At 48.3% G+C, this 14,113-nt stretch overlaps 1 protein-coding gene across 1 annotated transcript; it reads right to left on the bottom strand.

Moving 5' to 3' along the window:
- Positions 1-618: 618 nt before the first annotated feature.
- On the bottom strand, positions 619-10,530 carry GAMT (guanidinoacetate N-methyltransferase). Its single transcript, XM_005302349.5, has 6 exons — positions 10,188-10,530; positions 6,537-6,682; positions 4,657-4,720; positions 3,545-3,612; positions 2,368-2,478; positions 619-1,773 (listed from the first exon to the last, which is right to left on the bottom strand). The coding sequence occupies exons 1-6, from the start codon at positions 10,369-10,371 to the stop codon at positions 1,633-1,635; spliced, it is 714 nt and encodes a 237-aa protein (XP_005302406.2). The 5' UTR covers positions 10,372-10,530; the 3' UTR covers positions 619-1,632.
- Positions 10,531-14,113: the final 3,583 nt, after the last annotated feature.

Here is a 14,113-nt window from a genome sequence, read left to right on the forward strand (position 1 = left end):
TGTGATGCCTAGTACAATGTCCCAGGTACAGCAGCACCAGAGCTGTACAGAGAAGGATTTACCTCCCTGTTCCACGTCTATGCATACAACACAACTGTATTGGACCTCTCTTTAGAGCTATAGATCCTGTTGGATACTTAGCACTTCTGTACATCAGGCCTCTTAGCTGGTTGCTTAACTAAGTGCTGAGACCCCTGCCTGTCATGCTGACCAACATTCTCATTGTTTTCTTTGCTCCCCCATTCCCGTCAGTATCCCCGTGTTATCTCTTGTCTTAGATTGGAAGCTCTGTGGGGCAGGGCCCATGCATTTGTACAGCCCCTAGCGCAATGGGGTCTTGGTTTGTGGGCTCATAGTCTACAATTAGGCACCTGCTTTATCTAGAATCTTGCCCAGCAATCTTATTAAAAGGCTGCGGCCTTTGTGAAAATGAAACAGGAATAGAAAGCTTCTAAGCCGAGCTTAGGCTGCCTACATCAGGCCCACAGGAGCTGCTGAAGAGTAAACAGATTGGTGATTTGCTACCAGCACCTCAAGCCATCTGTAATGAGGAGCACAGAGCCTTTGCAGCGTTACACATGAGCTTATAAAAAATGAAAATTACTCTGAAGTTTCAGCTGTGGATTGAATCAATTTAATGTCTTTAGTGTTCGTATTAATAGCATGTCCATCACATCTATGTACCGAGGTGGGTAATTATTCATGTAATGGTAAACTTCCAGGAAGGTCATCAGAATTTGTTACCAAAATCTTAATTAAAAACAGGCCATTAGCCAAAAATATGAGCAGAGATTCCCACGGGATTTGCTCTGGGAGTTGTCTGAAACTCATTTAATTACACACATGCAAATGTCAGGCTTTCAGAATTAAACGCGGGGGTGGAGGGTACTTTACTCTGCTTGTTGTGGAGAGTCAAGTCTTGATCTTTAAAAAAACAGTGTTCCACAGGAAACCTAGATTTGGAAATCCCTCATTCAAGTTACCTACAGTCCCCTCCTGATTTTTACTTTAATCCACCTCTGTGGAGCCTACAGCGAGGGCTCTGAGCGCTGGTCAAACCCCACACTAAAAACGTTCTTTAAAAACTTAGGAGAAATTCCACAGCCAGGCCATCCCACAAGGGGTCTGCCCTCGGGGCAGATTTCTTTGATCAAATAACACCTAGCTCTGACCTAGTGTCTTGGAGCCATAGATCTCAAAGCATTGAGGGGAAGGGGATAACGATGTATTGTGGATGGGGAAACTGAGGCACAGAGGGGGCAGTGACTTGCTCAAAGCACCAGCAGCTCAGTGGCAGCGCTGGGAATAGAAGGCAGGCGTCCTGAATCCCAGTCCTAGCCACTTGGGCCCTCTGTGGTGCAGGGTCCACTACCGACGTGCTAGTTCTAAACTGTCACAAACTTCCAACTCTACTTTCCCAAATCCTCTCCGCCCTCCAATTTTCCTGGAAAGTCCAATCGATATGTTAATGTTCCCTCATTAGTACTGTAGAGCGACGACTATTTCCTCCCCTCCCTGGATTGGCAATAGCCAGTCCTTGATGATTTCGTTTTCACTCCAGCTGGCGGGATTTCTTCCCTTGCTCTTTGTCGCAGCAGCTGAGCGAGACGGGAGTGGGTGCTGGGTGGCTGCTCACTCTTTGAGGATGGTGGGCGTGATCATCTTGTGGAAGGAGTAGTAGCGGCAGTCCTCGGGCGGGATCAGGTCCATCGTGCTGGTGCTTATGTTCTCCTTCTTGAACCCTGCCTCCATCAGGGGTGCAACTTGAGTCTCCTAAGAGAGGGACAGGTGAGACAGAGACCAGTGAGGTTCTGAGCCACCTCGGACTGAACACACCATCCGTCCCAACGTGATCCTCGATGAACGCGACGCCTAACCCTTTGTTTAACCGGTCTGGTTACGTTAAAACCACTCTGCCCCAGCCGCTAACATGGCTGAAGCTTTAGAACGGCCCTGGAAAAACACCCACTGTACTTGATAGTGCTTCTGAAGTGTATCCTTTAACTGGGTCCCGCCAAGCCCTACTTGTCAACCGTTCCTTCCTGCTCCTGTTACCACCTGCCTGTTGTATAACCGGGCCATTTACCGGAGGGTCTGTTTCCAAAGGGCTGAGGACTGGTCTGCTTTTCTGTGGATCTAATCCAGGCCTGTAAAACTCATGTGCTCGTTTGTGTCTGCAAACCGAATGGCAGGTGCGAGGCTAAATGCAGCTCTGCACCCACAGTCGGGCAGGTGGTAGGACTCTGGTATCTGTAAGCTCCTGTCAGCAGCCACCTTGGGTGAGTGAGAAACGACTGCAGGGTTTGGCACCCCCTCGCCTGCGGTCGTGTCTGCCATCAGGCTCTCCGAGCCTCTGCCCCTCCTCACCTCAAACATCTTCTCGATGTCCGTGTACTGCGTCTTCAGCAGCTCCCCCCAGGACGTCAGGTTGCAGTAGGTGAGCACGCCGCCGGCTTTCAGCAAGCGGAAAGCGTGACCCTGTGGAAGAGGGAAACAAACCGGAGGCTGATGGGATTTAGGGGCTGGCCTGAACACCGTGCTCCTCTCTGTCCCTTTCTGGGGCAGGAGCCTGCCTTCTGTAGCGTAGGGTTGATAACTTGTAATATTTAAAAAACGGACTCTCCAGCAGGAGTGCCAGAACCTCCCCGTCCCTCCTCTTCCCCCAAAGCCCCACCCTGTCCCGCCTCTTCTCCTGAGACTCTGCCCTCGTCCACTCCTCTCCCTCCCCCCCCGCCTGTCTCTCGCTGCTTTTCCCCTCCCACCCCACCCCCGCCAGGAGGGACTTGCCTGTGGAGATGGGTCTGGGAATGGCTGAGTAGGGGCTGGAGTGGGTGATGACCCAGTGCCTTCCTGCGTGCAGTAACTGGACTTTGGGTGTCCGGTCAGTAGATCTGACTGGACACTGTCAGGTCCCCTTTTTGACTGGATTTTCCAGTCAAAAACCGGGCACCTGGCCACCCTACTGTAGCGCCTGCCATCTAGAACAACCTCCTCTTACGTCTCCCCTCTCCATTTCCTTTCAGAGAATCTCGGAAAGCTTCAATTGTCCCTTGCTAGTGTCAGTCCCTCTCCCACGTAACTCCAGCAAAACACTTCTTGGGTAGCATTGGTAGGAAAGGTGTCACAGGAGACAAACATGGGCTACGTGCAAAAATCCCACATCCTAAAACACCCTGGGCCCCAAAGCAGCATGGAGAAGCTGATGGCTGTAACGTAACAACGGGCAAAGGCTCATCCTAGCAAGTCTCTCAGGGCCAGTGCCATCTCATGACGACTCCCGTGTGGCTTTGGATGTGGGCTACAGATCTAACTCTCCAGCTCAGAGAGGCAGTCTCTTCCTCTGGGGAATGACAGTCCTGACCCTGCCAGGTGATGTGTCCTCAGTTCCCAGAGAAACCCAACCGGAGCTGAGAGCGCTCAGCACCTTGTCTGAGCAGGCCCCAACCGCCTGGCGCTGCTGCAGAAACACTAGCAGGGGGCTTGCAATACGCAGATAACGAATGAAGAACGCTGCTCGTTGGAGAACAGCAGCAGAGCCTTTTACCTTGATAAAGCTGAACTGGTGGGTGTGCCAGGTTTCTGCCGACAGGGGATAGGTATCATAGAGGATGCCTGTCCAGGAAAACCGAGGGAAATAATGCATTAGCTGCAAGAAATGCTGTAGCACGGACTGGGACCATTTAGTTGGGCTAAGATTCCTCTTCGTAGCTGGCTGCTGGCGTGTCCCCCCCCTTAATACATGACATTTGAGTCACATGCATTTTATAACACCAATGTTGGCAATAGCTTCATCGTAGCGAGAACAACGTGCTTTCCTTCTGCCAACCTTTGGCAGGCTGGGCTAAGCGGGCTAGCTGAATTTCATCCCTCCCGCTTTAATGAGGCAGCAGGGCCTAGCGGCCAGGGCCCTGAGCTGGGAGTCAGGAGGCATCAGTTCTAGTCTTGGCTCTGCCACTGCCCTTGGGCAAGTCACCCCCCTTTTGTGTGCCTCAGTTTCCCCTCCAGCCCTTTGTCTTGTTGATTTAGACTGTAAGCCCTATAGGGCAGAGATTGTCTCTCACCGTATGTGGGTGCACCACCTAGCCCAATGGGGCTCTGGTGCTCTATCCACTAGGTGTCACAGCCTCCCATGTAGCTAATGTGCAGCTCCTCCAGCCACGCATGGTTTTTAAAGTCCTAGGGCCTGATTTTTTTTTCATAGCGCCTGAGCAAGGTCAGCTCCCTTTGACCTGGATGGGAGTTTCAGGTGCTCAACACCTGTGAAAATTAGGCCACCTGGTATATTTTCTTACGGGTGCGTGGTCATTCCTACTCTTAGCATAAATAAGCTCAGGTCCTGTTCACACTGGGTTTATGTAGCTCCCTCCTATGGAGTATATAGCTAGGGCCTCTGATTCATGCTCCATTTGAATCCCTCCGTTGTCTAATGGCCACACCTGTCCTAGATTCCAGAACATTTCAGGCCAGAGCACGTGCCACTCTAAAGACTGCCCCATAAACTAGGGCTTGCGGGCTCTGGTGTAGTTTGTCTTTCTCTGGGCCTCTGATCCATGGATGTTGTGGAGGTCCTCACTGCCTGGCAGCCTCCTTCCCCAGAACCCATCCCTGGGATTCCAATGATCCCTTTGGATTTTTATTTCAATCTGCTTCCCTTACCGTCGAAGTGTCCATCTGGCAGCGTCGGCGCCACGTCCTCCCACAGCCCCTTCAAGGGGACGACCTTCAGGCAAGACAAGAAGTCACAAGATGGTATGTAGGCACAGATTCTGATCAATGATTGACCAAAGAGAGAATAAGCAACACCCAGGGAATGGGGCAGGAAGGAAGAGTTGGATCAATTTCCGCTACAGGCAGCATTAAACTTGGTTTCCTCTTAACAAGCCCCCATTAAATATGAAAGTCCAGCTCCACAGTGGGTGTATGTCGCTGGAGCGTGATCGCTTCAAAGGAGCTAAGCTGATCTGCACTGGGGATTGGGCAAGAAAGAGAGAGAGAGTGTGTGTGTGTCACAAGACCAGCATTTGCAACTTCTCACACACAGATATTGGGCCAAATCCCACCCTGGTGTAATTCAAGTCCATTTGTTGCCGTGTAAATTACACTAGGGACGGATTTGGCCTAGTAAAAGTGTGCGGGGAGGGGTGGGGGGTGGGAAGAGTCCACAAGTCAAATTCAACCTCACTGGCATCTCGCTGGTCCTCAGTGTAGTGGCATCCATGTAACCCAGGGCTGATGCGGTGCCCGTGTGTGTTAGATTAACTGAGGATCCTCTACCCCAAGGGTAGGCAACCTATGGCATGTGTGCCATAGGCGGCACGTGAGCTGATTTTCAGTGGCACTCACACTGCCCGGGTCCTGGCCGCCGGTCCAGGGGGCTCTGCATTTTAATTTAATTTTAAATGAAGCTTCTTAAACATTTTAAAAACCTTATTTACTTTACATACAACAATAGTTTAGTTCTATATTATAGACTTATAGAAAGAGACCTTCTACAAACGTTAAAATGTATGACTGGCGCGCGAAACCTTAAATCAGAGTGAATAAATGAAGACTCGGCACAACACTTCGGAAAGGTTGCCGACCCCTGCTCTTCCCCATCAAGTGGACTCTAATACACTGTGACTGATTTAAAAAACGGGTTTATGGTGCAAATTAATAAACAACTTGATACTAGTGAGCGTACAGGAACCGTGTGGGGCCAGCCTTCGCTTTACTGAGAGAGTTAATAGTTTGCTTAATGGAGTGGTTGTGTGTTGCTAAACTTTTCTTCTGCTTCCAAGTTATGAAAGTTTTGGGTTTTTTAACTCTGGTTCCAAGGGTTTCCTCATTCTGCTCAGGGAAATCTAGAGGGTAAGAAATGGGCAGGAAGGTATTGTATCAACCAGGCAAGGTACTAACAAACTTCAGCAGGACTAACATCTGTTAGTCTTAAAGGTGCCACCGGACTCTCTGTTGCTTTTTACAGATCCAGACTAACACGGCTCCCTCTCTGATATTCAACAGGACTTTATTTTTACAGTGGAAACCTCTTTACCAAGCTGCTGCTGCACCCTCTGTAACTCTCACTCAGCCTCCTCAACTCCTCCCCCCTCCTTCCTGTCCTTTCAGACTCCCAACAGCCAGTGCTCCCAGTTCTAATAATGACAAGCAACATCTAAACACCACAGAAGGCCGACCTAGTGGTTAGAGCACTGGGGAGAGACTCGCAATCTGGAGTCATTTCCTGGCTCTGACCATCTCCCTGTGTGACTCTGGGCAAACCACAATCTAGCCTGTGCCTCACCTCCCCAGCTGTAAGATGGGGGTAATGCTTTGGGGAGAGGGAAGAGGGACATAATCCTTTACCAACTGCAAGGCACTTGGAGCCTGGTGATAAGGGCTGTATATGGACATAGCTACACAGCCAGAGACTGGGATAAGTCCCCTCCGCCCCCATCCCAGGCCATGTTGTGGCCCTTTGATGCTCCTATCTGTGCTCAGCTGTAGCACGGAGTCTGCAACGCATCCTTGTCTCCAGCGAGCGGAGCTGCTCGTACCTTGTGTGGCTGTTTCTTGGCCCACTCCTGCAGCCTCTGGAAGACGCCCTCATTGCATTCAATGATCCAGTGCTCCTCAATGTCGAACTCTTCCAGTTTGGTGGCGGCGATGGCCATGCCAAACCCCACTTCCAGCACTCGGCCGCCTGGGGAAAGACAGGTCACAGCCTGGCTACCAGTGTTCTGCAGGCACGCTTGTGAGTTAAATGACAGCTGTCTTGATCGCAGGATACAAGGCAGCTGGTCCCTTCGTCTTCTGTGCTCAGATACGAACCTGGGAGGAACTGGCTGCGCCGGTATAGAGCCTTTCACCTATAGGTCACTGGTGCGGGTCCAAGCCAGGCTGCTAGTGACCAGCAGCCATTCCTATCTGAAGGCTTTTTGGTCTTGATGTCTGCCCCCACCCAGCTGGGTCTCCTCTCTCGACAGTCTCAGCAATGTGACCAAGGACTGGATGGGCCACGGAGACTGAAAATCACTCTTAGCCCTCAAGGAGGTCCCTCCAGGCCAGGGTTGGGTCACATCAATAAGGTAGCATGCAGGAGAAGCTTGTCCCACCTCTGCATGTTGGACCCATTCTCAAGCCAGGGGATTTTGATGCTCTGGCCCCTTTCATTAGCACTAAGATCAAGGCAAGCTGTGAATCAGCACTAAAGGGCCTGCCCAGCCGGCTAAATCAAAGCTGGATTGGAAAACAGGGTGCAGTGATTTGTTACTTATCTACTCCCACTCTAGCCATGTCTCTCCTTCCTCCTGTACCTTAAACACAAAACCTTCCTCCTAACTCATGGGTGTCCTGCCTAACTGGAGAGAAAACCCAGCAGATGTGTTGGAAGAGAAAAGGAGATAAGGAATTTGAAAACCTCTGGAAGGAACAAGATCCACAAGGCTTGGCAGGCTAGAAAATTAATTCATCAGCACGGGAATGACTCAGTGCGTGCAAACTCCCAATCAGTGGGCGTAAAGTCCTACCACTGACCCACTTTCACCCAGGATGTGATGGCGTTACTTCCTCCAGCAACATGCAACCCTGTAAAATCGGTGAATGGGCATGAATGAAAGGAATGTTCTGCATACCTTATTCGTTTGGTCTATTGTCAGTCACCTCCCAAACTCAGTCATTATTTTATTCTTAAGGGGACATTGTCGGGTTAAAATGTTACTTAAACATAAATATCCTGTCATCCAACTATTAATCCCTGAAATTATTAAAACTAAACAAGAAATTGCTCCCCCCCCATTTATACTGTTTCTTTGCTTGTAGAGGGAAACTCAGTTTGTCAGTTTCACCTATGTTTCTAGTCAGTTTCACTTTCTTTTGGCTCATGAGGTCCTGATCATGCAAACACCTATCTGCAGGCTTAACTTTAAACATGTGACAGTCCCACTGATGGCAAGGGGACTGCTCATGTGCTTGTATAACTGCATGTTCAGGATCAGAGCCTAACTGTATGGGAGGCTGCTTTGAAAATGGAACACTGGATAAGTGTGAAGTATTATTACCCTATTCTGGCCCTCGTGCATTGGAGTCACACTACAGTGGCTGGAGCTGCTCAAGACTCCAGGTAATCTTTGACTCCATAGGGACAGAGGACTGCCAGACCTGAAGAAAAACTCTGTGGAGCTCAAAAGCGTGTCTCTTTCACCAACGGAAGTTGGTCCAATAAAAGATATTCCCTCCCACACCTTGTGTCTCTCATATCCTGGCACAAACATGGCTACAACAACACTGCAAAACAGACTGGAGAAAAGCAGAGGTCCAACTCCTCTCTGACCGTGGCCATCACCAGATGCTTCAAAAGAAAGTTCAGAAATTAACCCGGCCTTGGAGAACGTTTCTTCCTGACCCCCATCAGAGAGAGGTGAGTTTATGCCCTAAAAGGGGTTATCGCCCTTCTAAACGTTGAGGATTTTTTCCTCCAAAACAATTTTAAAAACCCATAATACCTTCATTACTTATATGAAATGTGGTTAGCCCTTTTCCTAACAAACTACCTGATCCCTCTGGGCTGTTTCTCTGGTAATAATTCACTGCTTGTAGAAATGCCACTAAAAATCTCCAGGTGGCCTGTTTCAAGAGCTTTGGGCCTAAACCGCAACGTACTGAAGTCTTTACCACACTTGGTAAAGCAGCCCCCATCCTTTCATGTATTTATACCTGCTCCTGTATTTTCCACTTCCTGCATCTGATGAAGTGGGTTCTAGCCCACGAAAGCTTATGCCCAAATAAATGTGTTAATCTTTAAGGTGGACTCCTCGTTGTTTTTGCTGATACAGACTAACACGGCTACCTCTCTGAAACCTGAAGTCCACGTGAGTCTTTCCATTCATTTCAATGGGCTTTGGGTCAGACACTTTGTTTTTAAATGAAAGGTAAAGTGCAAAGATCAAGTAGAGCACCGGAGGGTTCTGGTACTTTAGTCCCTCCTCCCATACAGAATTGCAGACCTCCCTTCCCCCTCTCTTGCCCTACGGATAAGTCTGCAGCTATTTGGAAACCTGTCTTCTATTACACAGAGCACAACTGTTTAACACAGCTACTGTTACAGTGGGGCTATTCTTAACCTTGCCTCTAGTGCAGCGTATGGTTTTGCCTGGCATTTAGAGTTAAAATGTGGATTGCATGACAGAGAAGAGTGAACACCAAGGACAATGGACAGGAGATTATATATGCACTGGTGGAGTTCTCTTGACTTTAGACTGAAAAGCTACAACAGGCCTGATTTTCCCCCACAATGTTACCTTCAAAGCGATGCAGAAATCAAATACTTTAAAGGCATCCATGTAGAATGAAAGTCCAAAACTCTGATCTGAAGTCTCCATCTATCTGGGCGAGCCATATTTAAAGTTTAGTTAGGGGACATGAACCACTGTACTGATGTACTCAAAAACACATTTTCCCCTCTGGCTTCATTGCTCTTTGAATCACGAAGCGAATCAATGTATAAAAAGCTGACAGTGACTTTGAGATGCTAGCGGTAAGTGCTGCTAACAATACAGCGGATAGTTACATGGGCAATGAGTTCACCGGAAGGTTTAAAAAACACCATGCTTTTGGCTGTATGCTGGGAGCCCAGCTCCTTAGTTAAAAGAGCTGTATGTTTTATTCAACACCAGTCTTCATACGGGAAGGAAAGGCTTGTTACGTTATCAATTCATTTCAGGATACGCAAAGCCCAGCTCCTATTGATAAAGGAAACAGAACTTTCAATCTTCTAACATGGAGCAGCTTCTCTTTAACACGATCAATTGGTGCTGTGAACAGTGCAAAGGGATAATCAACTGAAGCAAGAGTCCAAAACACACACACGCCCTCAGCCGTGTCTGCAAACTGCTCTTTATTTCATAGTCTGAGCTGCACATGTTAGACTAAGAACATAGTGCAACATTAATTCCCAGGCTAAATTGCTGACTGTTGCTTGTCTTCGTTAGCTGTTGTTCCCAAATGCACAAAAACTTTGGGAAGCTTATCTCAACTAACCACAACAAGAAGCCCCATTCAGGACAGCGTTCCAGAGCGGAGAATGACAGAAAACACTTGACTTCAGTTCCAAATAAAATCCCTCCGAATCCCCACTAGTGCATCACAACTCCTAGCTGCGGACAATACTCGCCCCCCTGCAAGGAGCTGGGACCTCACTAGTCACTTACCTTTGGATGCTGCTACCGTAGCCAGAGAATGCATGTAAGGGGTCTCCCACCTCTCCATCACTGGTTTGCCCAAGATCTCTAAGTGGGTGTCCGTCTGATTGAAGCCAGCGTCTGCCTCCTTCCATGACGGCTTGCAGTTCTCTCCCTGGAGGAAGATAGGACAAGCAACCTCGGAGGAGCTCATGGTAGAGGAAAGTCCAGCAGGCTAAGGAGGGGAGAGGAGAGAAAGGGAGCCCCCGTGATCTCGCTGGCTTTATATAGGCAAGCCAGAAAAAGCTGCGTGTGCAAAGAAGAGCAGAGGCTACTTCTGGGTAAAAGGGATCCCTTATCCGGGCTGTGGTCCTGAGCATGCCCAGTAAAAAGTGGGAGAGGAGGAGGGCAGAGATGTGAACGAGGAGGGACATCTGCTGATGCCTTGGAGAAATGCATTGACACAGATTACCCGGCTGAGCGAAAGCAGGTTGCAAGGAGACATGTAAACAGAGCACTTCCCCTCCCTCTGTGATCAGGGCAGGAAGGAATCTTTCAGTATCATTCCATCTGACACATGGAGCCAGCTTATACTAATTGTAAGACAGGACAATGCCAAGGTGCAGGACACGCTAACGGAACAAGGATATTAACGCCTCACTGAAACCTGCAGCAAAATCCCTTCATGCAGACGAGTCCGAAGGTATCTTAAACGAGAATCCCCGTCTAAAAGAGGGAGATTTGGCAGGTTTGGAAAAGGGCGTGTGAGCGAGGGTCCACTACTGGGCACAAGGCAGCTGAAATCAATGGCTCGAGAGCTAGGCTCATACTTACAGTTCCTCAAGGCAAGGAGAAGTCCTCAGCCACAACAGATAATCATCAAGGAAATTCCTGTCTAGCCACACTCCATCAGCCACCCCTAAAAGTGCTGCCTGGTTGGATGGCATATCTCTGCCCAGCACGTGGGTTCATGATCTGTACTCTACCCACTGGGATAAAAGCAATTCTCTTCTCTCAAAAAAAGATTGCGCTCTTAGCCTAACCTTATGCCAGGTGCATCACTGATGCCGTTGTCAGTTTTGTGCAAGCCATCTGCCTACAGAAACACCAGACCCATCCCAAACTGGGGTGGGTCCGTGCATCAGTCTTTCTCTGTGAATTTTAATTCTCTTTGCCCAAGCCCCTGAGATACAGACTATCCCGCAAACACTTACGGGTAAGCTTAACTTTACTACTGTAAGTAGTCCCATCGACTTGGTAGTAAAGTGAATTCTATGAATAACACTTTGCAGGATCCGGGGATAGAGGCATGGTTTTCGTAAGTGCTGAGTACCCACAGCGTCCACTGAACTCAGCCAGAGTTTTGGGTACACAGCACTTCTGCCAATCAAACCCTTAAATAGCCTTCTGGGATTCACTAGATGTCCCTGCTTCTCTCTTATCAGGAGGGCGAGCAGGGCATCCATGCTGTGTGACTATTTCAATAGATAGAAAGTTAGATTTCCAAAAAACCCACCTCAAGTGTCAAGTATCAGAGGGGTAGCCGTGTTAGTCTGAATCTGTAAAAAGCAACACCATCACAGGACCTAACCAGATCAGCTACAACATCACCGGCTCATTCACCTGCAAGTCCACCAATGTGATATATGCCATCATATGCCAGCAATGCCCCTCTGCTATGTACATTGGCCAAACTGGACAGTCACTACGCAAGAGGATAAATGGACACAAGTCAGATATCAGGAATGGCAATATACAAAAACCTGTAGGAGAACACTTCAACCTCCCTGGCCACACAATAGCAGATGTAAAGGTAGCCATCTTACAGCAAAAAAACTTCAGGACCAGACTCCAAAGAGAAACTGCTGAGCTCCGGTTCCTTTGCAAATTTGACACCATCAGATCAGGATTAAACAAAGACTGTGAATGGCTATCCAACTACAGAAGCAGTTTCTTCTCCCTTGGTGTTCACACCTCAACTGCTAGCAGAGCACCTTCACCCTCCCTGATTGAACTAACCTCGTTATCTCCATACTGATTTATACCTGCCTCTGGAGATTTCCATTACTTGCATCTGAAGAAGTGAGGTTCTTACCCACGAAAGCTTATGCTCCCAATACTTCTGTTAGTCTTAAAGGTGCCACAGGACCCTCTGTTGCTTTTCACCTCAAGTGTGAGATTTTAAATGTCGCATTGAAACCCACATAAGCAAAATCCTTCCTCCCAATAGGGAGAGGTTTTCAAATAAAACAGCCTTAGACTTAATCCAACATTAGGATGTTTTCCTCCCGAAGAACGAGATGTGGCAGGTGCATGCCAGAAAGATCAGACACCTGGGTAAAAATAAATCTGCAGAAAGAAAACTCCACTCCCAAACTGTGCAACATATGGGATTAAATTGCCTTTCCTGCCCTCTACAGTCTGGGAGCATGTGTAATCCCATGGGCAAATTAGTGATAGAAAGGGAAGAGGGGGTGTTATGTGATTCATAGAAATCTACAGAATCATCATGCTCCCAGACTGCTAGAGGACTAATATACAGCAATGGTGCTATATAAATACAAAACTACATCATACTAGTTAACAAGGGCTAGGTATCCTTCTGACATTGAAATAAAACCACTCGCTGCCTGTTACAATCTCATTGACTTATGCTTTTCCCTTGTGCTGCACACAAACGGAAACTATCCATGCACCTGTGGATGCTGCACATAGAGGTCTTGTATGGACTTAAGGCTTGTCTACACTTAAAACCCTGCAGCTGCGCTGCTGTACTGCTTCAGTGAAGACATGATCTACGCCACTGGGAGGAGTTCTCCCATCGGCATAGATTGGTCGATGGAGGAATTCTCCTGTCGCCCTCGCACTGTCTACCCCAGGGGTTAGGTCGGTTTAACTGCGTGGATTTTTCACACCCCTGAGCTATGTAGTTATACCAACCTAATTTCCTAGGGTAGACCAGGCCTCAGGCCTTGCCTACATTTCAAAGTTTTGCTGGTTTAACTATGCTGGCTTAGTTAGGGCTGGTCTACGCAGAAAACTTACATTGACATTGCAACGTCTCTCAGGGCTGTGGAAAATCCACACCCTGGTCAAGTAGTTAAGCCGATCCAGTCCCCGGTGTAGACAGCGCTAGGTCGGTTTAACTGCAGTGACTCTGCTGTAGCGAGTGTCTACACTGAAGCTCAGCAGTGGGGCAGCTGCTAAATGCAGACTGAACCTCAAAGCGGCAAAAAAACCGTAGCGTAGATACAGTTATACCCGTACAAAAGTGCTTATACCGGTATAGCTGTATCTACAGTAGGGCTTTTATTGGCACCCTTGAAAGCTTATGCTCCAATACGTCTGTTAGTCTATAAGGTGCCACAGGACTCTCTGTTGCTTTTTACAGACCCAGACTAACACGGCTACCCCTCTGATATGTTGGCAAAGTATTACACTACTGACATAGTTCACAGATTCCACTGATGCTGGTAAAACTTTTTACGCGTAAATCAGGCATAGGAAAAAGGGTGCTTTTTTCAATCACATTAGTTCCATGGAGTTAGCTAAACTCTAACAATTAAGGAGATGTCTGCACTATGAAATTATGTCGACCTAACTTACGTCAGCATACAGCCACTGCAGTCATTAAATCACTCGTGTGTGCGTGCGCACACTTGGCTCCTTGTGTCCGTGGTGCACGTCCTCACCAGGAGCGCTTATATCAATTGTACTGTCAGTGTAGAGCATTGTGGGATGGCTCCTGAAAGCCAGGAACAATTGGTAAGCAACACAGGATCGACACTGACACTGCGTCAACCTAACTACATTGACTGTGACTGTATGCCACTTGGGAAGGTGACGTTACTAAATCAACGTACAGAGGCACTTACCTTGGCAGGAGCCAAATTTAACTGAAGACACTTCCAAAGCTAGGTTGATGCAGGGCTGCTTACATCAACCTACCCCTGTAG

The sequence above is a fragment of the Chrysemys picta genome, chromosome 25 (genome assembly GCF_011386835.1).
Source record: "Chrysemys picta bellii isolate R12L10 chromosome 25, ASM1138683v2, whole genome shotgun sequence".
Taxonomy (NCBI): Eukaryota; Metazoa; Chordata; order Testudines; family Emydidae; genus Chrysemys; species Chrysemys picta.

What these genes read in the sequence shown, in the direction of transcription:
- GAMT (XM_005302349.5), bottom strand. Translation starts at nt 10,371, where the DNA reads ATGAGCTCCTCCGAGGTTGCTTGTCCTATCTTCCTCCAGGGAGAGAAC. An exon ending in CCAAGAAACAGCCACACAAG is followed by an intron (nt 4,721 to 6,536) that starts GTACGAGCAGCT and finishes TCTTGCCTGAAG; the next exon opens with GTCGTCCCCTTGAAGGGGCT. An exon ending in ACCAGTTCAGCTTTATCAAG is followed by an intron (nt 2,479 to 3,544) that starts GTAAAAGGCTCT and finishes CCTCTTCCACAG; the next exon opens with GGTCACGCTTTCCGCTTGCT.